The sequence below is a fragment of the Stegostoma tigrinum genome, chromosome 6 (assembly GCF_030684315.1).
Source record: "Stegostoma tigrinum isolate sSteTig4 chromosome 6, sSteTig4.hap1, whole genome shotgun sequence".
Lineage (NCBI taxonomy): Eukaryota > Metazoa > Chordata > Chondrichthyes > Orectolobiformes > Stegostomatidae > Stegostoma > Stegostoma tigrinum.
The window spans coordinates 70,476,091-70,502,037 of NC_081359.1; the positions used below are offsets into that span (position 1 = coordinate 70,476,091).

The following is a 25,947-nucleotide window of genomic DNA, read 5'->3' on the forward strand; positions in this document are numbered from 1 at the left end:
CAAGTTGATGGCATTACAGTCTGCCCTGAATTGAATGTGTACTTCTGTGTCAGAATCTTTGAGTGTGTCCTGCAGCGTGGCTGAGCAGTATATACAGAGAGTTGGAGTCAATACCTTGCTTGGTGATTTTGATGACAAGAAAGGCATTAGATGCCATACTCATTTGGATCATGCCATTGTAAAACCAGTGAATGACATTGGTCATCTTTTTACAGCCATATTTGTATTGAACCTTCCATAAATCTTCCCAGTTTTATTTTGTCAACAGTCTTGTTCAGGCCAATGAACGCTGTAGCGAGGAGGATATGGCCAAAAGACAAGAATAGAAACACAAAACTAGCAGTAGAGATTACTGATATTCTGAAGTATATCACTGAAGATTCTCAGAAAGAATTAATGGATTTTACTTGAGGCACAATTTCTGAGTTCCATTTGTTAAACAGAAGGAAGAAGACTGGCTGAACAACAATGACCAAGACATTAGCAAATTTCTAATGAAGTGCACTTATCTCTCAGATCATGTATGTCTATTGCAAATTTACCAACCAAGATTGCCAGATGCCATTGTATAAAACACTTGCTGCCAAACTAAGAAAGACGAAGGACTTAGAGTCAATGAGGAGTTCACAGGTACATGGATGGCAGTTTCAGGAAGTTGGACACACTGCAGATACAGTTAGGAAGATGGTTGACTACTAGGAATGGTAGGAGAGATAGCAGGAGTCTCCTATGGCTACTCCCAGCTCAAACAGGTATGCCATTTTGGATATGGTAGTGGGGAGGTGTCTTCTTAGGGGAGTATAGTACTGACAGCTAGGTTTCTGGTACAGTGACTGGCTGTGGTGTATAGAGGGGTATGTCAAGCTTCAAGTAACGGGTACTTTAGTCTGGGGCTCAGACAGTCTTTCAGCAAGACGTCAGGATTGAATGTTACCTTCCTGGTGTCAGGGTCAAGATGTCTCAGAGACAGTGCAGAATATTCTAAAAGGGGAGAGTGATAAGCAGGAGTCATTGTGCATTTTAGTAGCAACAACATTGGTAGGGAAGAGGATGAGATTCTGCAGAAATAATATAGAATAGAACTGCAGAGGAAACTAGTAGAAGTTTTAAAAAGTAGGTCCTTCAGAATAGTAATATCTGGGCTACTACTGGTGCCACGTACTAATGAAAGTAGGAATAGGAGGATAGGATAGATTAATGTGTGGCTGAGGAACTAGTGCAGGAAACAAAGATTCACATTTTTGGACCATTTGGGATCTCTTCAGGGATTGAAATAACCACAATAAGAGAGTCAGATTCCACCTGAATCAGAAAGGGACCAATATATTTTCTAGTGATGCTTGGAAGGCTTTAATACTAATGAGGGGAGGGAGTGGGTTTGGGAACCAAAGCGATAGTGGAAAAAGAGAGAAGGCTGAGGCTGATACAGTAGAAAAGGGGAACAAGTCTAATAGTCAAGTCAGACAAGAGGTTGGCAGAGAACAAGGTAAGACTGATAAATTAAAGTGCATTTACCTCAATGCAAGAGGCCTGACAGGTAAGGCAGATGAATTTAGGGCATGGTTGGGAACATGGGACTGGGATATTGCAGCTATTTCAGATATGTGGCTTGGGATGGACAGAACATGGCAGCTTAATGTTTCAGGCTATAAATGCTATACAGTAGAAAGGGAGGCAAGAGGCGGGGGTGGTGGGGCTTTTGGTTAGGCAGCACATTACGGTTTACTGAGGGAGGAATAAGAAAGATGTATTCTAAAACTCTAAGGGAAACTAAGAAAGTGACTCGTGGGCCTTTTACAGAGATATTTGTATCTTCAATAGCTATAGGTGAGGTGTCAGAAGATTGGAGGTTGGCTAACGTGATGTCACTATTTCAGAAAGGTGGTAAGGAAAAGCCAGTGATCACCTTGTTGGGATTGTATTGTAGGTCCCCCAGTAGTCAGCTGGAAATTGAGAAGCAAATATGTAAAGAGATCTTAGATATTTGAAAGAGTAATAGAGTTATAATGGTAGGGGATTTTAATTTTCCAGACGTAGACCGGGACTGTCATGGGTTTAAATTCTTTGGTGGGGAGGAATTTAAGTGCGTACAAGAACATTTTCTTATTCAATATGTGGATGTTCCTATTAGACAATGAGCATTATTTGACCTTCTATTGGGAAGTAAGGCAGAACAAGTGACTGAGGTGTCAGTGGAGGGGCATTTTGGGGCAAATGATCATAATTCAGTTAGGTTTAAAATAGTGTTGGAAAAGGATAAAACTGATTGAAACATTCAAGTTCTGAATTGGAGTAAGGTCAACTTAGTTCACTAGGAACCTTCAAAGTTGATTGTGAAAGGCTGTTTACAGGTGAAGAGACAGTCGGGAAGTAGGACGTCTTTAAAAATGAGATAGTGAGAGTTCAGTGACAATATGTTCCTATTAATGTGAAGAGCAACGCTTGTAGGTATAGAGAGTGCTGGATGTCTAGAAATTTTGAGGCTTTGGTCAAGAAAAAGAAGGAGATATATTTCAGTTATAGACAGCTGGAATTGATTGAATCTCCGTGGGAGAACTATAGAGGAGTATGCTTAAGAGGGAAATCAGGAGGGTGAAGAGAATCCAAAGAGATTCTCTAAGTATGTTAAGGGCAAAAAGAACAACTAGGGAAAGAATAGGGACTCTTAAACATCAACGTCGCTGTCTATGTGTGGAGCCACAGGAGAAGGGATACATATTAATGAGTATTTTGCATCAGTGTTTATTGTGGAGAAGGACATGGAAGACATAGAACACTAGCAACGTCTTGAAAAATGTCCATATTACAGAGGAGGTGCTGCTGGATGTCTTAAGACGTATAAGGGTGGATAAATCCCCAGGATCTGATCAGGTGTATCCCAGAACTCTAAGGGAAGTTAAGAAAGTGATTGGTGGGCCCCTTGCAGAGTTACTTGTATCTTCGATAGCTACAGGTGAGGTGCCAGAAGATTGGAGTTTGGCTAACGTGATGCCACTGTTTCAGAAAGGTGGTAAGGAGAAGCCAGGGAACTGTAGACCAGTGAACCTGACATCGGTGGTGGGCAGGTTGTTGGAGGGAATCCCGAAGGATATGATTTACATATATTTGGAAAGACATAGACTGATTAGGGATATCAACATGGCTTTATGCATGGAAAATTGTGTCTCATGAACTTGGTTGAGTTTTTTTTTGAAGAAATAACAAAGAGGATTGATGAGGACAGACAGTGGAAGTGGTTGATATAGACTTCAGTAAGGCAATTGACAAGGTTCCTCATGGTAGACTGGTTAGAAAGATTAGATCAAATGCAGTACAGAGTGAGATAGCTATTTGGATACAGAACCGGGTTGAAAATAGAAGACAGGGTGGCGTTGGAGGGTTGCTTTTCAGACTGGAGGACTGCAACCAACAGTGTGTCACAAGGTTCAGTGCTGGATCCTCTGCTTTTTGTTGTTTATTTGAATGTTTTGGGTGTGAAGGTAGGAGGTCTGGCTAGTAGGTTTGCAGATGATAGCAAAGGTGGTTACCTCAGAGTAACACGTGATCTTGATCAAATGGGCTGATCGGCCAAGGAGAGGCAGATGGAGTTTAATTTAGATAAATTTGAGGTGCTGCATTTTGGAAAGGCAGATCACAGCAGGACTTGGATACTTAATGGTAAGTCCCTGGTGGGGTGTTGCTGAACAAAGAGACCTTGGAGTGAAGGTTCATAGTTCCTTGAGTCGCAGGTAGACAGGTTAGTGAAGACGGTTTGATATGCTAGCCATTATTGGTCAGTGCATTGAGTTTGGTGGTGGGCGGTCATGTTGCAACTGTACATCATAATTTGTTAGGTCATCTTTAGAATACTGCATCACTCTGTCTCCATCCTATAGGAATGAAGTTTTGAAACTTGAAAGGGTTCAGGAAAGTTTTACAAGGATGTTACCAAAGTTGAGGTATAGGCAGAGGCTGAATAGGCTGGGGCTACTTTCCCTGGAGTTTTGGAGGCTGAGGGATAACCTTATAGAGGTTTATAAAATCTTGAGGGGCATGAATAGGTTAAACAGACAAGGTCTTTTCCCCATGGTCGGGGAGACCAAAACTAGAAAGCATAGGCTTAAGGTGAGGAGAATGATTTAAAAGGGATCTAAGGGGCAACATTTTTATGCAGAGGGTGGTGCGCGTATGCAATAAGCTGCAAGAGAAAGAGATGGTGGCTGGTACAATTGTGACATTTAAAAGGCATCTGGATGGGTATATGAATAGGAAGGGTTTAGAGGGATATGGGCCAAATTTTGACAAATGGGACTAGATTAATTTAGGATATCTGGTCAGCATGGATGAGTTGGACCAAAGGCTCGGTTTCCATGCTATGCATCTATGACTGTCTAAGAAAAGAGTTTATATTACAGAAGAGGTGGTGCTGGAGGTTTTAAAATGCATTGATGTAGACAAATCCTTGGGACCTGATCAGGTATTTCCCAGAACTTCGTGGGAAGCTAGGGAAGAGATTGCTGGGCCCTTTGCTGAGATATTTGTATCGTTGACAGCCATGGATGAGGTGCTGGAAGATTGAAGGTTGGCTAATGTGATGCCATTACTGAGGAAATGTTTTAAGGAAAGGCCAGGGAACTACAGACTAGTGAGCTTAGTCAGTGGCGGGTGAGTTTTTGGAGGGCATTCTGAAAGACAGGATTTACATGCATTTGGAAAGGGATAATCAATATGGTTTTTTACATGGGAAGTCATGTCTCACGTATTTGATTGTCACTTCTCAAAAAGTTCAAAGAAAATTGATGAAGGCAGAGTGGTAGTCATCTATGTGGACTTCTGCAAAGTATTTTACAAGGTACAGTATGGTACACTGTTTTATGTTAGATCCAGGAGTAACTAGCCAATTGGTTACAAAAATTGGCTTGAAGGTAGGAGATAGAGAATGGTGGTAGAGGATTGCTTTTCAGACTGGAGGCCAGTGATGTGCCACAAGCACTAGCATTGGGTCCATTGCGTTTTGTCATTTATATAAATTATTTTGATGCAAATATAGGGGGTATGGTTGGTAAGTTTGCAGATGATGCCAAAATAGGTGGTGTGGTTGACGGTGAAGATTATCTAACGGTACAGCGAGACATTGTGGGCTAGTTGGCCAGTACTTAATTGAGATAAATATGAGGTGTTGCATTTTGTTTAGGCAAACCAGGGCAGGAGTTATACAGTTGCTGGTAGGGCCCTAGGGAATGTTGCCAAACAAAGATACCTAATGGTGCAAGTGCATAGTTCCTTGAGAGTGGTATAATAAGTCGATAGGGCAGCGAAGAAAGTGTTTTAGCAAGCTTGCAGTTGTAGGTCAGGACATCAAGTGTGGGAGTTGGGATGTCATATTGTGGCTGCACAAGACATTGGTGAGGACGCTTTTAGAATACTTCTTACAATTCTGTAGGAAATATGTTGTTACATTTGAGAAGGTGTTGAATGGATTTACCAGCATGTTGTACGAACTTGAGCTTGAGTTATAGGGGGAGGCTGAAAAGGTTGAGGCTTTTTACCCTGGAGTATCAAAGGATGAGGGGCGACCTTATTAAAGGTTTATAAAATCATAAAGGGCCTGGATAGGTTGAGTGATCAGGTCTTTTCCCTAGTGTTGGGGAGTCCGCAACTCGAGGGCATAGTTTTAAGGTGAGAAGGAAAAGATTTAAAAAGGATCTGTAGGTTAACTTTTTCACACAGAGAATGGTCTGTGTATGGAATGAGCTGCCAGAAGAGGTCATGAAGGCTGGTACATTTACAATGTTTAAACGGCATTTGGATGGATATATGAATAGGAAGGGTTTAGAGGGATATGGGCCAAATAATGTCTCATGGGACTATGTCAGATAGGGATGTCTGGTGAATATGGACAAGTTGGACTTTAGGTTATGTTTCCATGCAATATGACTCTCTCTATGTTAAACATTTTTACGGTTGATAGAGAGGTTCAGAGGGGAAATTCTACGGTTGGGGTCTAAAATGTTTTACAGTGGTCTTGAGAGGTTTGTTAAGAGATTCATTTGTTTTTATTTTAAAAAAAACAAGATTGTAGATTTGTATTAAGCAAATGGAATTGTGTTATTCGAATAAAAACAGTTCTTTATTTTCGACAAACCATGATCATTCATTGGACAATGAAAACCCAGCTCCCTGACGTAAGCATACAAGTCTACATTCTCTCCATCACAATGACTAACATCTTCTATTTTAGCCCGTCCAATGCTAAAATTCTTAATCCTCCCTTTACGGTCTCAAGACTCATTACTCACTTTGCAGGTTCCCAAGCTTCCAATTGCCATTATTTTCAATTTGTCCTAAAACATACTGCATGTGTCCTAATATGAATTAAGTTCTACTCATCCAGAATGCTTCCTCACCTACCTACAATTAAACTAAAACTTTTCGTGCTTGAGTTTAAATTTCTTCTTGGCAGCATCTAACAATATTATCTCCAAAATCTCTTTCAGTGTTGCCTTTCTTCTTCTTTTGCCCTGTAGCATGTCCCCTCTCCTTTTTCCCTATCAATGCCTAAGTATCATTATGTCAAACCTCTTTTTGACAGTGGGAAAGTAATAGGATGTAGCTTGTGGATGAAGCTTGTATGGTAGCATAACAAAAGGAGAAAGAATGATGGGCATGGCAGGAAGAGGAGAGGAGACTAGGGGAAATTATGGAGAGAGAAGTAGAAAGAGTATGTAGAAGGGAGTTGGAAGTGCTTAAAAGGAAGGGAAGTGATAATGGAGTGAAGAAGGAATGATTACAAGCATGGAGTTGATCAAAAACACTAACACATCCTTATTTAGTCTGCATTTTAAGTTATTGCTGGTCTTCAATTTGGCAAAAAGAAAAGGGGCCTTTTCACTTTCTTCAACAAATGGTTGCTCAGAAAAGAGGAGAAAAAGTTTGGTGATAGACAGAGTGAAATGGAGAGTTGGAAGGAGAGACAGAAGGGAGATAGATGAATGAAGCTCTTCGGATTCTAATACTTCATCCGATAGATCTGTAGTTTTAATACTTCAATCTGTGGCAAAGGTGGAAACTGGATTTTTGTGACTACCTGTGGAGTTGTTTGATGAACTATAGATAGTATTTCTGGATCTATTTCCCTCATTGGGTATGTGTGCGATTATTGGCCATAATGCTCAGCTGGTATTGTTCAACTGTGGTCACCTTCAATTCCTTTCATCTCGTCCTTCACAACTTTTCATTGCTTTGGATAGTCATGCCTCTGAGCTTTAACACAATATTATGCAATATGTTTGGAGTGTTGCAACTGCACTAGATGGGTTTCATACATATTTACAGGAGTACAAGTCAGGATGGATAGCAGAAACAGCTGTATGTGACATCTCTATGTCATATTTTACTTAGGACATTTTTCAGCTTTGACTGCAGCAACTGCAATCTTGTTGAATTCGCTTCAGTGCGTCAGCTTTCCTTGCCCATCTCCTTTGTGATTTGTAACTGCTGTAGTGTTTTACTGAAATACATAGAAAAACAACTGAAATTAAGATAATTTTGCATTTAAGATTAGTAGAAATGAACTTCTTCCTCTGATGTTAGCATATTTGGAAGGAGCTATTAGGTTTTGATCTGGGAAAATAATACGTGTCCTGCCTTAGCAGTGGGAAATACATTTGTTTGTTTTTATTATTAAATACGTGTGTATGTGTGTGTGTGTGAGAGAGATTTTGGACAAAGCATTGAATAGCTAGAGTGAACAGGCTATGGAGTTGAGAAGAAGCAAATTGCTTTTTTGTCATCATGTTAGATTGGAAAGATTTTGCAATATGATGCTCCGATGCTATAATGTGAACCATATTGCTATATTAGATGGGATTCTCAAACATTTTAAGTAACGCAAGTGCCATTTTAACAGCTCATTGACAGAGTTTGTCACTCCAAAAGTACAAACTGTGTCTGAGGTTCTTATTTAATTTGTTGTTGGCACAATGTTCAGGCAGTTGCTTATGCTCTTCAAATTCACCTTTTCAAGAAGAAGTAGGAGTGGATGTTTTCGGAAGCAATGCCTATTTATGATCTTCGGCATCTTATTGTGGCTATCAAGGACCTTACACCCTGTAAAATACACACTGCCCTGCTGATGGAGCAGTCCCCAAGAGGCAGTATTGAGACAATTTATCTAAAATCCTCATGTTGATCCTACAATGCAAATCAGGAGTTCAGACTATTTTGATTAGTTTCTGGGATGAGCAGTTGCAGGAATTTAGTTTCTTTTCAGTTCCTTGAAGTGCTGTTTGAATGTCAGACTTGATCTAATGTGGTGAAAAACTCCTGAAGGATTTACAATCCTAGTTAAATACAGCTTTTATTTGGCCTCACGGTGTTTCCAATTGAAATCATGCATTTGTGTTCACCAAACATTGGTATTCAAGCACCATGCACAACTGTATTTTCAAACCCACACTGAAAGTAAGTTCAATGTGCTGAATGTCTTCAAATGGATTAGAAGTTTAAAGGAAGGAAGTTGCTGTTAGTAGTTTGGAGCTTGAATACAGACCATGGGGTAATGTGCCTGCAAATAAAGATGTAACCTAAATCATAACGCACAATATGTATTCAGTTTTAGTGTTTTAGGTATAAATTACAAATGTTCTGTATAAAAACATAAAGTAATTGTGAAAGGTCTTTGGAGGGAACCCTAAGTGTCATGTTAGGTGATGATCCCTCGAAGAGCCAACTTTCTCTAAAAGATTTCATGTAAAACATAAGAACAGGAGCAGACCATTCAGCCCTCTAGGCCTGCCGTGTCATTTAAATGGATCATACTAATAATCTCAATGCTACTTTGCCACATTATCTCCATATGCCTTATCATATTAGTCTTCAGAAATGTGTTAATTTCTGTCTTGAAGATGCTCAGTGACGGAGCTTCTGCAGCCCTCTAGGATAGAAATTTTCAAAGATTCACATGCTCTGAGTGAAGAAATTCATCCTCATCTCAGTCTCAATTGGTGCACACCTTATCCTGAGATCATGATCCTTGGCTATAGAATCACCACCCAAGGGAATCATTATATCTGTGTCCACCGTTTCACACTCTGTAAGAATTTTGAGTTTGAACGAGATTGCCTCTTATTCTTTTGAAGCTGTCAAGAATATGGATACAGTTTTCTCAATCTCATACGAAAATTCCGTCTTCTCTGGGGCTAATTTTGTGAGCCTCTGTTGAACTCCCGCTGTGGCAAGAATATCCTTTCCTTGACATGGAGACAAAGCCTATACACAATGTTTCAGGTACCCTCTCACCCAGGTTCTACACAACTGAAGCAAGACATCAGTGATAATGGGAACTGCAGATGCTGGAAAATCCAAGATAACAAAATGTGAAGCTGGATGAACACAGCTGGCCAAGCAGCATCTCAGGAGCACAAAAGCTGACGTTTCAGGCCTAGACCCTTCATCAGGATCTAGGCCCGAAATGTCAGCTTTTGTGCTCCTGAGATGCTGCTTGGCCAGCTGTGTTCATTCAGCTTCACACTTTGTTATCTTGAAGCAAGACATCTTTACTTCTGCACTGAAATCTCCAGGAATGAATACCAACAGACCTTCCTAATTGCTTACTACATCAGCATGCTAGCTTTTAGTGACTCTTGGACCAGGACTCTTTTTGGATATTCTCACTTTGCAACATTTCAACATTTAAGCAATTTTCTGCCTTTTGGTTTTGCCAACAAAGTGGGAAACATCACACTTGTTCACATATTCCACCAGTCATAATCTCATTCAATCACGTAGCTAATTCAAGTCCACTTGAAGTCACCTGGTATCCTCCCCACAACTAAGTTTCTTGCCCAGTTACAATTGTTCCTATATCCATACCATTCATATAAATTGTGAATGGTTGTGGATGTAGACAGATCCTTGCAGTATTCTTTAGTGAAATCTTGTCATCCTGAGAATGATCCGTTTATCCCCTCTCTCTGTCTCCGTCTATTATCCAATTCTCAACTATATTAGTATACTCTCTCTCTCCCGCTCTCTGTCTTTCTTCTCCCCCCTCCATTTTACATACTGCAGTGTTATTTACTGTCTTCCTGTGATGGAACTTGTCAACAGCCTTCTGAAAATTCAAATATGCCAGATTCATTGGTTCTCTTTTGCTTATGTTACAAGTAACACTCTCGAGAAAGTGACCAACAAGTTTGTCAAATTTAATTTCCCTTTCATAAATCCATGTTGATTCTACACATTTTGTGATTCTACCCATTTTGTAATTATACTCTGGATGTTCAGCTATTATGTCTTAATAATAGACTTAAACATATTTCACACTACTGAAATCAAGCTAACAATCTAGTTTAACACTTTCTTCATCCCTTCTTAAATAGTGGGACTACACTTGCTATCTTCCAGTCAGCAGGAACTTGACCAGAGCCTGTAGAAGTTACGTTTGATAACCACCACCAATGCAGTCACTGTCATCATAAATACCTCCTTCAACACTTTTTTTGAGATGAACCTCATCTGGCTCCGGAATTTTATCAATCATCAATCGAGCCTATTTTTCAAACACTACTTCTTTTCTGATACTAATTTCAGTTAGCACTTCAATAATATAATGAAATGCATCTGGCTTCCATTAAATGATCATGTAACCAAGTGATTTGGAAGATAAACAATAGAGAAAGAGCCAACAAGACGTCAATCTTGGGGCGGATTGGTAAATAGAATAAGAAGATGGCTCTATTTGAAACAGGATTTCTTTTAGCAGAATACAAGCATAGTTCTGGCTGTTGACTAAAAAGTATTTTTAAAAACTTGGAAATTGAAGAACTTTACAGCAGTGAGGTAGAAGGATGGTAGTCAGCAAATGGCCCAGGAAATCTCCATCCTTCCTTCGTAACACTTTGAAACAATGATCCAATAATTAATATTCCAATTTTGAATAAGCATATGACTTGAGTTTATCTGAAAAGTAAGCTATTCAGAACATTGATGTATCTACATGTGCATACAATATACAACCTTTATTTACCCTGTAAATGCTTTGGAAGCAGTTCACAGGAGACAATGTCTGAAGTGGTTGGGTTGACCTCGAGACAAAGGTTGGACAATTAGATTTCTCACTAGAGTTTAGAACAGTAAGGTGGCATGGCAGGCTGAATGTGGAAAGGGTGTTTTCTTTGTGGGAGATTTGAGAGTAATCACTGCCTAACAATAAGGGACTGGCCATTTAAGACCAATGAGAATTTCTTTCTCAGAGTGTTGTTAGTCTTTTGCACTCTCCTTCATTGAAAGAAAATGGAAACAGATTTCCTTGTCAACTTGAAATAAAAGTAGGTCAGATCTTATGCTTAGGCAGGAATGTGGAGTGACCAGAACAGCCATGATATAATTGAACAGAATGGCTTAAGGGGCTGAGTGGCATATTCCTGCTTCTAATTTATACTAAACTCCAAGAATGCTGGAGAAACACAATGGGCCTGACAGCATTTGTGGAGAGAGAAACAGGATGAATATTTTGAATCTGGTATGACTCTTCTCCACAACCCAATTTTTTTTGTTCATATGTATTTGTATATTGTGTAAGTTTAAGCTCGTGTAGAAGAAAAATTGAGATAAGAATTTCTGTCTCAAAGCATGAGCATCTGTGAACATTGTACCTTTTTAATACCTCAAACATAACTAGTTACTAAAGATATCGCCTAGTTATTAATGTTCACTATTTTCTGGGAAAGAATGTTTAACAGCCTATCTGCCTGCCTCTGAGATGAAAATAGATCTCCTAACTTCCACCTTAAAAATGACTTGTTATTTATACAACATGGCCCCTGGTTCTAGTCTCTCCCGCAAGAGGAACCATCCTCTCAGAATCCACCAACCAGTTTTTCTCAGGACTTTATATGTTTCAACAAGATCACCTCTTGTTCTTCTACACTCATTTATGTGTAAAGGGTCTGATGAACGATTCTGTCTGACCTGCTGAGTGTTTCCAGGCGTTTTGATTTTTATTGCATTTTTGTAAAATCTTTGAAGAGGAAAACATCTGACCCACTTCAGAAATATATGTTCCAATTTGCTGTGTGACTGTTTTCTTTCTTCTTGCCGCTGAAAGCAAGTGATGACTCCTGTAATGACTTAGCTAGAAAATGAAATCAACAGTTGCAACCCAGTGTCCATTATACCTTTAGCAGTGCATCAAATCATTAGTTTGCACATTTACAGATGCTCTGTTTCCATCACTTCTTAGGAGTTGTTTCAGAAGTTGATTTTTTTTTCCATTAAGTGTACAAGCTGTCATTCATTTTTATTTTGTAGGATCCTTTCAACTGCTGTTCAAATGAACCATGAGTCTTGTACTTCATGACCTCTACCTGTGCTGTTGCCAGTTGGACAATGACAAGACTACAGAAAGAAAGGTAATAAAATCAGAAGCAAGGTAGACACTGTCGCCATGAATTGAAAAAGTAAATATGACATCTTGACAATTAATTGCACTTAATGCTGCTAATTCTTGTGAATTATTTTTTAGATTATATATTTTAATTTTTATTGGCCCGCTGCCAATCCTTTCACTCTCTCTCTTGCTGTCTGGTTCTTCCTCCCTAATACAATCTATCCTCATAGGAATTGAAAGGAGCAGTATTTGAAAATTGACCCAATCTTTCTTTCTGATACCCGTCCTTCACGGCTTATGTACAGAAACTCTGCTAACTGCATTTTGCAATTTTTAATCTATAATTTAAACGCACATATTACAGTTGTACATTGTGTAGGCTAATGTGTTTTTAACACTTTGTGCCTTTATAGAAAGAAGTAGATAAATTTAAACGTCTTATTCGGAATCCAGAAGTCATTGAGCAGTTGGACCGAAATTCTGAATCAAAACATCCAAAACAGTTGAACTGGGATGCGGTTTTTAGGTAATTTTATCAAATGACCCATTATAAAAAGTGCTGTTAATGTCTAAGCAAGTGTCACATTTGACATCTAACATTTTGCTGTTACCGGAGCAAGTGCTGAATTAGAAAGTATGTTTTCAATATGTAAAAGACCAAGCCATACTTAAATTGTCAATATGTTTTGAAATATAAGGACTGTGCTTTATCCTACATAATGCTTTCTGTAACATTTATAATGGGATTGCAAGATTTCTTGTATTTCTCAACTAATCATCCAGCTCACTACAGAAGGTATATCAAGTTTGGCATCAATAACTTCTTTTAGTCTCCTTCCACTGTCTATTTATTGGCGATAAGAATTATTTTGTCACCTCAAAATATCCTGACTTTAAAATTGGGTGTTTCTACAGATTCGTTCTCAACACCTCATGAATATATGTTGTTCCACTTCTGTGCTCATGTGTGTATGCATCCGTATGCAACCAAAGTTTCCATATATGTCTAGAAGTTTCTGTAAAATATATTGCGATGTAATGGCCATTTTCCATTCCATTGTAGAGACTGAAACCCTACAATCACTGAATTGTTCCTAATTTTCATAGCTACAGCTTGATGCGATTTTAATTTCTTAAGATTTGTGGTCTCATTGCATAGAAATTGGAAAACTAATCAATCTATTTAGCTTAAACATTCCATGTTGATTATTACCCTCTGTGTGGGAGATTGTCCTAGTCCCAAGTGCCTACTCAGTTCCCATATCCCTTTATTGATTTAGTGAACAGTAATACTTAATAAAATATAAAACAATTCTACCTGGATTCTATTCTTGTAACGTCCTACCTTTTTTGCCCTTTTATTATTGTATTCTAGGTTTCTTCAAAGGTATATCCAGAAAGAGACTGAATGTCTTCAAGCAGCCAACCCGAATGTGTCAGCAACTACCCAAGCCAACCGACAGAAGAAAATGCAAGAAATTGGCAGTATCATGAAATGTTTTATCCGATGGGCCAATAAAAGTGAGCAGAATCTAAATATTTTCCAAATTAACTTTCTTTTCCTGATAAGATTTTTATTGCTATTTGTACATTTAATTATGATATGTAGTGTTATTTCTGAACATTTCTTAAGACTTGTTTGTATGTTGGCTTTCATTTATAAAATAAATACAAAGTGCTCATTTAGTTTTCACATGTTGACTAATGAAGGATGAAGACATGGTCACTGCAAAACATTTGCAGCACATTGTTTTTTAGTTTCTGATGCTACACTTAAAAATTACAAATCCGTTAAAATGTCCAAGTCAACTGAATGTAAGCAATTCATTTTAGATTAGAACAAAGACCTTGTTTCTTGTCTTTCTCACAGGAGGATTTGCTTTAAATGGTGAACTGGCAAGCTTTTGGGGCCCATTTTTGTAATAGATAATGACTGTTCATCTCATCCACCAATTAAAAGCAGTGTTAGTTATTTTTAAATGTATTTACCAAACATACATCCAAACATAGCAAAAAGAATTTTTTGTTTGCTTATTGACATTTAAGTCAGGAAAGTAATTTGGTAATCTTTTCTCTTCTTTCATATTTTACCATCTTATAAATTAAGATTCAACACTGTCCCACCGTTATTGTAGAATGAAACATGATTTTGAATGCTGAATACAGTGAGAATCGTAGCCGAGCTTGATTATACCTGCTGTTTTTCAGCTGTGCATTTTTGGCAAGTACTGCTGCAGAGTGAAGCAGAATTTTTAAGTATTATTTGTCGGTTGAGGGCATCAATGGTTAACCCATTCCTGATTGCCTTTTGAGAAGTTGGTGGTGACCTGCCTCCTTAACACGCTGAAAAACATGTGTTAGAGGTGAAATGAGAATTGCCACAGTCCTAAATACCGCTGGCTGCTATCTCAAAGAGAGTAGTAACTGATGGTGAGTCTAACTTGAGGATCACCACGCCACAGGCGAAGGATGAGGTTGAGAGGATGGGCTTTCTTAATGATCCCAGCTGGTACAGGCATTGAACCTGTTCAGTTGGCTTCACACTGCATTGCAAACCACCTACGGTAATCCACCCTGAATTGTAGGTACATCCTTTGTGCTGTTTGGAAGGGAGTTTAATCCAAAGACCACAAAGGCATCATGATGTAGTTCCAAGGCAGGATGACATCTGACTTGGAAAAATTCTAGGTTACTGTGTTTCCATACACCTGCTTACTTTGGTCTTCTAAGAATTCATGAATTGACAAAATACTGAAAAATGAGCCATTTATTTTCTGTATTGCATTCTGCACTAATCAAGCTGAGTAGATATTATTCTAAGATGAAAGATTCTGTGTTTCTTTTTGAGTGTTTCCAAGTTATCGAATTTTCAAGGCAAGCACTGACTTGAAACTACTGCATCTTTACCTTTCGAAGCAATAGTGTATGGTACATTGTGTATCACTTGTTCTAGGTAACAAAGTGTGGAGCTGGATGAACACAGCAGACCAAGCAGCATCTTAGGAACACCAAAGCTGACGTTTCGGGCCTGGACCCTTCACCCGAAACATCAGCTTTTGTGTTCCTAAGATGCTCCTTGGCTTGCTGTGTTCATCCAGCTCCACACTTTGTTATCTCGGATTCTCCAGCATCTGCAGTTCCCATTATCTCTGTATCACTTGTTCTATTCGCCAAATTGTAAAGTTGGAAATAAACCTATTTTCATTTTGGGCAGTGGTCAACTGATGAGCAAATGCTATAGTTTATTAAAGAAACCCTGGCGTTTGGAACTGGTGTACCAACAAAGAAATCTGTGTGTGACAAGTTCACCACCTTTGATCTTTGAAACACTATATTCTGGCTTGATTCTTTGTAATTGCAATGTAGTGGACCCAGTTGCAGTGAACGCTGAGATGTTCTCCATTATTGAAGGCTGCAATGGAACCATAATTCTCAGGGAGCCACTTTACACTTGTAATCAGAAATTGTGGTTTGCCAGACAAGGATCCAGCAGAACTCGTGCTGGTGGTTCCACTCAGACCTGTCAGCATGTAAATTAGCGTTGTTTACCCAGAGCCTCCACTATTATTTATTTTGATTTATTTTGGGCAGTGCTTAGAAAGTGGTGATAAACAAGAGCATTGTCAAAACACTCCAGCAAACCTCTCTTAGCTTCCACCCCTTCTAACTCTGCTCACATATATACCTCTGCTTCACCACTGTTGTCAAAATTTGGACAATTAACTTTAAAGCAATGTGGAAATTTGAGGGGCAGTGTTCACGTTGTTTATTACAGTTCCATTCATAATATTGTTTTATTTAGGAGGACCACGTCTTAAGTGTCAGGATCTTCTGAAGCACATCATGGATACTCTGCAGAACAAATTTAGTTGTGCTGCTTATGGAACTGACTACAGCAGCATTTTGCTGAAGGACATCCTCTCAATTAGGAAGTACTGGTGTGAAATTTCCCAAAAACGGTGGTCAGGTATTTTTATTTGTTTTGAACTTTTGCGATTAGTGGACATTCTTCAAACATTTCTAAAAGAGGTGGAAATGCAAATAGTGCAAAATTCACAATAATCACATTTGTGGATAGGTATTTTTATGCTGAACTGCTCTTCTTTCAGGTGCCTATTGTGAGCATCATACAGTTTCAAATCTGGTGAAGCACAGCTAAATGAAGTGTAAAACATCCCACACTTCCCTATGAATGTACCTCATCGCATCCTTGCTGCACCAGTGTGACTTATTTTTTCTATTTCCTGTCATAGTTATCCACTTCTTCTGAATAAGTTTCTGAATAGTGTCAGTTTTGTGCTTGGGTAATGTGTGTTCATTCATGACTGGTTAACTGTCTCTGTGATTAATTCAACCCCATGTCACAGTTAACAGGAAGAACAAAGTTTCCTCCACTTGGACTGGATTGGCTTTGAATCCAGGATGAGGAAGTGAAGGGCTATGTCTTTCAATTTCTTAATTTTCTATAATAGTCTACATGTCAATTTATTTTGACCGTTGTTGTGTATTATTTTTAAATGTGAATGCAAGTTATGGGATTCAGTAGAGTGTAATGTTTTGTTACTGTTCAGTGACATTCCTGTCATGATCACAACTATAAAATGAATAGGTTTATATAGGTCAGATTTTGTTTCTGTATATGATATTAAACAGATTGGAGATTTTTTTTAAAAAAAGGAATGCTAGTTGTTCTTAAAATCAGCTGGTGATAAATTTGTATCAGTGAATCCAGTGGAGTGAATCATTCTCTGGAGAATCTTGAAAACAGAATAGCTTAGATCCTTAAACACATCTGAAACTTCCTAATGGTATGTTTTTAGTATCTTTATTGAAAAAGCCTGTTATTGTGAATTATGTTTGGAACTAAACCTGCCATTCTGCAGGTTTAAAATGTTAGAAATAATTAATAGCTGATAAACAGTTTCCTTCTGCCTTTCAGATTTAATGAACTTGTACTTCAAGATGTTCCTGAAACCGTCTAATGATACTAACCGGGTTCTTGTGGCCAGAATAATTCATACTCTTGTCAGAGGCTGCTGTTTTCAGTCTGAAGGACTGACCTCTGGACTGTTTGAGTTCTTTGCAAAGGCAGTGCAGAATGCAAGGTACTGGATTTTTTACATATGCATGTCCTTAAAAATGTAGACAAGTATTTAATTCAAAAGTCATTATAGTTGCCAGAAAGACCCATTTAATCCTGTAAATAATTAAATGATAGGTATATTCACAGTTTTAGCAAAGTATATTCACTGTTAAACATGACATTGAATAGTTGTCAGTTTCTGCCATGGTTGTGTCATGCATTACCTTATGATTATGCAACTTGTCACTTGAATTCCACAAATGATTTAAAATGTCTGATTTTTTTTCCATCAATCCCTCTCTATGCTTGGCCCACATCTCCTTATACTAACGCAGGGCCAACCAGCAACAAGTGGGCAGGAAAGTGATGGCCGGCGTCATCAGAAGTGTTATCAAGCAACACTTGCTGAGTAAGAACCTACTCAGTGACCCTCAGAATAGGTTTGCCTGAGCCCCTTAGTACTTGATCTCATTACAGTCTTAGCTTAAACGTGGGCAAAGTGCTGAATGTCAGAGATGAGCTGAGAGTGACTCCCCTTGACATTAAAATCTTATTTGGCAGATTATGGCATCAAGGAGCCCTAGCAAAACTGGAGTCATTGGGAAAGAAAGAAAACTCTTTCGTTAATGTTAAACTTAGCACAAAGGAGAATGGTTGTGATTGCTGGAGGTCAGTCATCTCACTTACAGGACATCTGTACTGGACCCCTCAGTGGAAAGTCTGAGGCTCAATCAGCTCAATATCATCATCAATGACCTTCCCTTCACTCTAAGATCAAGGGTGGAGATGCCCGCTTAAGATTGCACAATGTTCAGCACCATTCGCACGTTCTCAGAATTTGGAGCAATCATGTCCAAATGAAGCAAAACCTGAACAGTAACCAGTTTTGGGTTGACAAGTGACATTGACGCCACATAGGTGTCAGGAAATGACCTAATAAAAGTGTATTTAACCATTGCCCCTTGACAATGAATGGCATAACCATCAATGAATCCTTTCTACCAGCATCCTGGGGTGTAGCCTGCCTGGATGATGTAATAACATGAAGAGACTCTGTTTTCTGGTCTGATCCATCATTGATTGGTTCACCATCTGTAGACCTGGTGACCTCTACAATACTTTGCAAGTGTCAAGATAGCAGAAATGTTGTAAGGAGCCAGAACTCACTAAGATGCTTTGAGATGAAGTAAGGCAGGGAATAGCTCGGCATTTTTTTTAATGCCTTGTCTCTGAGATTATCAAGAGAAGGGTAACTCAAGAGGCTATGAAATTGAGATATTAGTGTAGGGATCTGTCCCTGAGTTTCGCTGCTGTGCCCATTTGTAGATCTTTTCTGTGATCAGCTGCATAGTCACTGGACGGAATACTTGCACTTGCAGGGCAATGCAGGAAAAGGTTGGTCTAGTGTACTTCTCAGAATTGGTGTTCTCAGTACGGCATTGGAGCATACACCGATTGGGAGATTACTGTGTGTTCCTTTGTACTGGACAAACTTTCATGACAATGACTTACTTGCTGCACATGCATTAAGTGCTGTCAGATTAATGGTGCTGTAGTAACCACAATACGTTTGGAAGCCGCTGGGAGGGTCAGGACAAACTAGGCCTATATGTGTCAGGTCTGGCTCAGTTGATGGCAAACTCACCTCTGAACAATAAGATTCCAGCTTTGCTGTCAACTGCACAACTTCAATGCCAAAACACCAAGGCTTACATTCTTGACCAGAACAGAGAGATCATTGCCCTGTGGTAATCTTTTGAATGAGGAGCCAAGATTCCAAAGGGATGTAAAAAAAGTCCCAAGATACTATTTCAAAGAAAAGTTCTGGTCAATATCTGACCCTTGGTCAGTGTCACAAAAATGGATTATGTGTTCATTTTCACATTGTTAAATACATTCCTAAGTGATGTTGAAATAATGAAGTTTGATAGTGCTGTGTGTTCCTTTGCACAGTTGAAGCAGAAGATCAAAATCCAGCCAAACATTTCAACATTATCAATGTGGTTCTTGAACAACAACTTCCACTTCTTGTGGCACCAAGGTGGTGCTACCTTTAGAGAAAATAAGTCAGACTCCAAATGATCCCCGATTTGATGATGGTGTGAATAACACAATTAAAGTTATCTCTTGAATTGACTTGTATTTCATTTAATGATTTCGTTATAGTTTTTAACTTGAAGGCCTCTTCTAAAAGCCAAGGTTTGGACTTGATTGTGTCTGACATGGGCTGCTGGGAAATGTGGTGGAGGCAGATTCAATTAGGGAATTCATAATAGTATTGGATTATTATTTAAATTGAAACAACGTGGAAAGGTGTGGGGGAAAAAGGCAGGAGACTGACACTAAATCATTGGATGTTTTTCTTGTTTTATGCTTAGACGGAATGTGAAACAATGTATTGTGCTAGAAATTTTCCCAGCATAGCAAGAGTTCCAAACACAGGAAGAAACCAGAAGGAGGAGCCCCATCACAGAGGAATACAGCTGGTTTGTAGGGAAATTTCATTCCTGATTGTCACATATTTAGATAAAGCCATATGTATTAGTGATTGTAATGAGGACAGCCAGGTGATCATCATAAAATATGAGTTCCCTGATGAGGGATGTTAATCTGATCCTGATGTTAATCTGATCCTGATGTTAATCTGATCCAATCAGGGAACCCCAGCTGACAGATGTAAACAGGAGTATCGGAAATTCTGTTCACTCTAAGAACTGGCTCTGAGGAAACTGGATTACTGTCAACCACTTTCCATGTGTTTTTAAAAAAAAGAGTGACTCATTGATGGAATACCAGCCTCTGTGGAATGTTTCAATGTGAGATAGAGGTTGTTTAAACAAATGAAAATTATATTATTGATATTCATGGAATATTGTACAAAATGTTCTTTCAAGCAAATAAACGTCTGTTGTAAATTATTGTTGAAATGTAAAATGCTGCTCTATTGAATTTTATTCTTTGGGATTTGTGTGTTGCTGTTAGAATTAGTGTTTGTTGTCCATCCCTAATTGCCTTTGAACTGAATAGCTTGCTAGATAATTTCAGCAGACACTTGAGAGTCAGCTACATTTTGTGGATATGGCATCACACAAGACATTTGGACAGGTACTTGAAATAGGAAAGCTTTAGAGCAATTTGGGTCAAATGCAGGCAAGTGATCAAGTTTAGTTTGGGAAATTTGGTGGGCATGGACGAGCTGGACCGAAGGGTCTGTTTCCATGCTGTATGACTCTATGACGCTATGGCCTGGGCCAGGTAAGGTTGATAGACTTAGTTCACTAAAGGACATTGGTGAATCTTTTGTTTTGTGATGGTTGATGAAGCTTTCACGGTGACCAGTACTGATGACAAGTTTTTGATTGCAGTTGTTTTTATTTATTTGAACGTAAATTCTGTCAGTTATGCTAATGGAGTTGAAGCCTTGTCTCAGAATTAGCCTGGATCTCTACATAAGTAGTCCAGTGACATCAACGTCACTGTGGTCTCAATCAGTCAAAATTTCTAGTTCTGCACATGCCTTTTACCATGACTGTAGCTAAAGACAGCTTCAACAAAAGAAATGCAATTACATTTAACTTTCCGTTCATATTTCTATGTTGCAGACAAGAACAAGTTTTTGCTGTAATTGAACACATAATATCAGCCCTCAATGTTTTTCTCAATGTAAGTGTAATGAACTGTCGTATTCGTGTGTGTAAACTGGGGGAGGAGATATTTCCAACACTGCTGCGCATTTGGACTCAGAAGCGACCCCAGGATTCCCTAAAGGAAGAAATCATTGAATTCTTCCGATTACAGCTTCGGGCTCATCATCCGAAAGGGGCCAAAGTGCCGGAAAAAGGTACAAGCTAGACTAATGGAAGTTAGGTTACCCTTTATAATTCCACAGGCTGTGTCTTTAATTCATAGTTGTCTTCTGCATAAGTTGCAAATGATGTTGAGGGAAAAAAAATTGTTCAATTATTTATTTAAGTTTTTTATCAGTAACAGTACATACATAGTTGTATATGATTTCTGGAAGCTATCTCTGCAAGTTGAAATATGCACTTTCAGTTCACTAGTTAAGAGCCAATTAATATGCCTAACTTGTAATCGTAAACACTGGAGAAATATGCATATATGCAGTTAAGTCTCACTGATTTCCTGAAGAATCCAGAGAACTAGCATGACTGAAAACATACACGTTTCTAAATCTTAGAAATATCATTTGTGTATTATTTATGTGTAAACTGAGTTTAAATGTACTTAAATACATTTTTCATGTTTTTGTGCAACAGGTGCTTTTGCAGCTGACTGGTTGAAATGGCAGAACCTGCTTTATGGTCTTTATGAAACAATTGTCAGTGAAGTGGGCCACATAGGAAGCAGAGGGAAATACTCAGGAGGGATGCGCCACGTTGCCGTAAAGGATAACTTAGTTGATCTGGCTGCTGATATTTGTCATCAGGTAGAGCAGAAATGAAAATCTGATTGGTTTGGATTTTCTTTTTCAAATTATTCATTCGTGGAATGTGGGTGTTGCTGACTGGCCAGCATTTATTACCTATTCCTTGTTGCCCTGAGAATGTGGTGGCGAATTGCCTTCTTGACCCCCTGCCTCGAGTTGACCCACAATGCCGTTTCGGAAGGAATTCAGGTGAAGGAATGGTGATTATATTTCGAAGCCAGGGTCCCGAAGGTTGTGGTGTTCCTATGTATCTGCTGCCCTTGTCATTCTGGATGGAATTGGTCATAGGTTTTGATAACTTATCAGAGAACTATCAGCAAACTTTCAACTTTAGAGGTGGGCTGTTAGTTAGTGATAATGGATTCAATAAATCTCACATTATGGGTAACCCACTAAAGTATTTTTATATAATCAAAATGTTGAAGGATGCAAATAATATTTTTACCATGTAGATTCTTAGGTGAATTTTGTTTAATTTATTTTTTGCTTTTAGTTGTTTGATCAAGATACCAGGGTGTTTGTGTCTTCAGTAACAGATGTTGATTCACCACAAAGCCCCTCTCATCAGGGAACGCCAAGCAAACGTCGACGTGTTGAATTAGGTTGGGAAGTGGTACGAGATGGTCTGCAAAAATCACAGAGTGATTTTGATATGATACCTTGGTATGTTTACTTTTAAATTTAGATACGTACCTTGCGCTGAGTTTATTTTTAATTGTTTCAAACGTTACATTTATTTGAATTTCTTCATATATATCCATTGTCCACCTTATTCCCATTAGTGGACCATTGTACATTCCTATCAAAGTTCTAGAAAGAAGGCTGAGTTTCCTGGAAAATTTTTTATTCCATTTGGTAGACCTATTGAAGTCGATGAAGACTATGGAGTTGGAATATTTTCAACTGTAGTGTACAGAAATGCTGCCCATTGCTATATTATTCTTTGTATTTTCTCTTGTTCCTTTGCTCAACTGTTTCCCCCTTTCAACCTGAGCAAAACATTATCCCGACTGAGAAATACCTCAATCTCCCTTCCCTTTTAAGTTTACTGAAGAGTTTCCAGTATAATAGTCTTAAAAGGAATTAACTGCACATACTAATATGTGTTAACCCCTGCCTCCTTTCTGCTTGGATGAGGAACTTAACTGGATTGATTGCTACATCTTTGTTGTGCTGGTTAAGCAGTAATGCTGTCATTGAAAGGAAATATGTTAAGAGGTAAAATGTGGAGAACTGAGTAAGAGAGCAAGTGATAAACAGTAGAGTATGAAAGAAATAGAAGTGAAGGAGAAAAACAACAAAAGGAATAATAGAACATGAAAACATAAGAAATAGGAGCATCCAGGTCATTTGGCCCCTCAAGCATTCCTTCTATTCAATAAGATTATGACTGATCTGCTCCAGGTCTCGACTCCTCTTTCCTGCCAACTCATCACAATCCTCAACTCTTTGGCATTTCAAAAGTCTACCTGCTTCCACTTTAAATAGGTTTTGTTATTGATAATGATAATTGATCATTTTGTTATTCAATAACAAAACCTACAGACAAACCAACGGTACACCCATGGGATCTCCAATATCAGGGTTCGTAGCAGAGGCAGTAATGCAGAGGCTCGAACAAACAGCTCTGCCAATCATCCAACCCAAACTTTGGGTCCACTACGTGGATGACACCTTTGTCATCACTAAACAAAACAAACTAGAGGAAACCTTCAAGACCATCAATAATACCCTCACTGGCATAACATTCACATAAGAGGAGGAAAACAACAACAAACTGCCATTCCTAGATGTCACCGTAGAGCGAACAGTCAATGGGGAACTTCAAACCAGCGTCTACAGGAAAACAACACATATGGGTCAAATACTGAACTACAGGAGCAACCATCCCAACACCCACAAACGAAGCTGCATTAGAACATTATTCCAACGAGCCACCACACACTGCAGCACAGAGGAACTACTCAGAGCAGAGGAAAATCACCTATACAGCGTATTCAAAAAGAATGGGTACCCAATGAACACAGTCTACCGATTCCTCAGCAATAAACCCAAACAAACAGACAAAACGTTCTCAGAAACCATAACCACACTCCCCTACATCAAAGACATTTCGGAAATGACTGTCAGATTACTTAGACCTCTTAGCATCAGGGTAGCCCACACACCCACCAACACATTAAAACAGCAGCTAATGAACTTAAAAGACCCTATGCAGACAACAAGCAAAACAAACGTCATTTACAAAATACCTTGCAAGAACTGTGACAAACACTACGTTGGACAAACAGGCAGAAAGCTAGCCACCAGGATACATGAACATCAACGAGCCTCAAAAAGACATGACCCACTATCACTAGTGTCCTTACATACAGATGAGGAAGGACACCACTTTGATTGGGACAACATATCCATGCTAGGACAAGCCAAACAGAGACACGCACGAGAATTCCTAGAAGCATGGCATTCCAACCTGAACTCCATCAACAAACACATTGAATTGGAGCCCATCTACCACCCTTTGAGAAAAAGAACAGGAAATGACATCACCAACCCAAGGACACCTAAACAGATAAATAGAAAGCGGGACATGACACCAGCGCTTCACCAGAGGCTCACTGATGATGTTGCCTAGAATGGTGACGAAACGTCTGAAAATGAACCTTGCAGCTCAGCGAGCAAACTTACATCGAGAACCTCAACCTGAGCTACAAATCTTCTCAAAACTCGCTAAAAACTGAACCTGCTTAGCTGTTCTTTGTAAGTCAAGTCTTTCATCCTATTGAAGTCAACTCCTTCATCTGCGCAGTGAATCTGAAAAGCCTCACTGCCAGTATATCCTGTCTTAAGTTTTTGAACTGAAACTCTAGGTGTCTAGTCCACATCAACATCCTGTACAGTTATAATAATCCTTTGCTATTTTAAGCTCCAATCTCCAAGTAATTACCCCAAAATTCCATTTGCATTTTTAGTTACTTGCTGCACTTGCATGATATCTTTATTTTGTGTACAAGAACTCTCTCTCACTCACTCTCTCTCTCTCTCTCTCTCTCTGTCTCCCTCTCTCCCTCTATTTAAATAATGACATGCCTTCTGATTCTTCCTACTAAAGTGTAAGACCTTACATTCTAAGTTTGTTGAGCTAATTTAAATGTCTTGCTATATTACTTCCTTAATAATGGACTCTGGCATTTTGCCAACATCATGCTAATTTGTCTATAGTTTCCTTCTTTCTGTCTCCCTTCCTTCTCGAACAGGAACATTTCATTAGCAGTTTTCCAATCTGCCTTTCAAGTCTGCTGAGTTCTGAATGGAGGAGGAGAAAAGCATTCACAGAACATGTAATATGTTAAGCTTAAACAGCCACATCAGTTTTTTCCCTCATTCATGACCATCAATCAGTCTTTATAAACAAAAAAACTCCACCTCTAATTGGACTCATGGGCATAGACTTTTTTTTTCAATGTCTTTGAGCTGAACTGAAATTTAAATTAAATTTAAATTTTGGAATTTTTCATGAGATATTAAGCTTTAACGAGTATTAACACATTACAAGTTATACTATATTTTTGCTTTCATTCCTTAGGTTACAAATCACCACAGTTCTGGTTGCAAAATATCCATCAAGTGTACCCCGCAATGAGCTTCTTCTCATTCTGACCACCTTGCACCAGATTCTCTCGCAGCAGAGACGTGGACAGAAAATGCCTTATGTCCTTTGTTGTCTCCGTGAGATTGCTGTGTGCCAGAGACTAAAGTCAAACTTGAATAGTGCACAGAAATTAGACCTGCAGAAACTCTGGGCCAAGATCTGGGCCATCACACTTCGGAGCATCAGCTCACAGCAGACTGAGGCTGAAAGCTTTCGGCTGCTGGAGGCTATTCTTCAGGGAAATCTGACTGTTCCAGACAAGGATTTCTGGAAAATCTTTTCATCCTCCACATGCCAACCATCCAGGTGAGTCTAGCATATGCAGCAGTTAACATAGAACATACAACAGTTCAGCTCAGCACAGGCCTGTCTGTGCCACGTCTGCGCTGACCATG

The 25,947-nt window shown here is 39.0% G+C and overlaps 1 protein-coding gene across 8 annotated transcripts in view; it reads left to right on the forward strand.

The window, feature by feature from the left end:
• The window catches only part of atm (ATM serine/threonine kinase), a 173,081-nt gene that overhangs the window by 1,694 nt on the left and 145,440 nt on the right, over positions 1-25,947 (forward strand). For all 8 annotated transcript variants that reach the window (XR_009445848.1, XM_059646635.1, XM_059646634.1 and 5 more), the window contains exons 2-10: positions 12,292-12,392; positions 12,784-12,896; positions 13,746-13,891; positions 16,173-16,337; positions 17,310-17,475; positions 21,056-21,294; positions 21,731-21,900; positions 22,394-22,563; positions 25,487-25,858. Coding sequence is in view for 7 of the 8 variants with exons in the window: in XM_059646635.1 (XP_059502618.1) it covers positions 12,321-12,392; positions 12,784-12,896; positions 13,746-13,891; positions 16,173-16,337; positions 17,310-17,475; positions 21,056-21,294; positions 21,731-21,900; positions 22,394-22,563; positions 25,487-25,858 (1,613 nt within the window). In the remaining variant the exon portion in view is untranslated. The remainder of the gene's footprint in view (positions 1-12,291; positions 12,393-12,783; positions 12,897-13,745; positions 13,892-16,172; positions 16,338-17,309; positions 17,476-21,055; positions 21,295-21,730; positions 21,901-22,393; positions 22,564-25,486; positions 25,859-25,947) is intronic.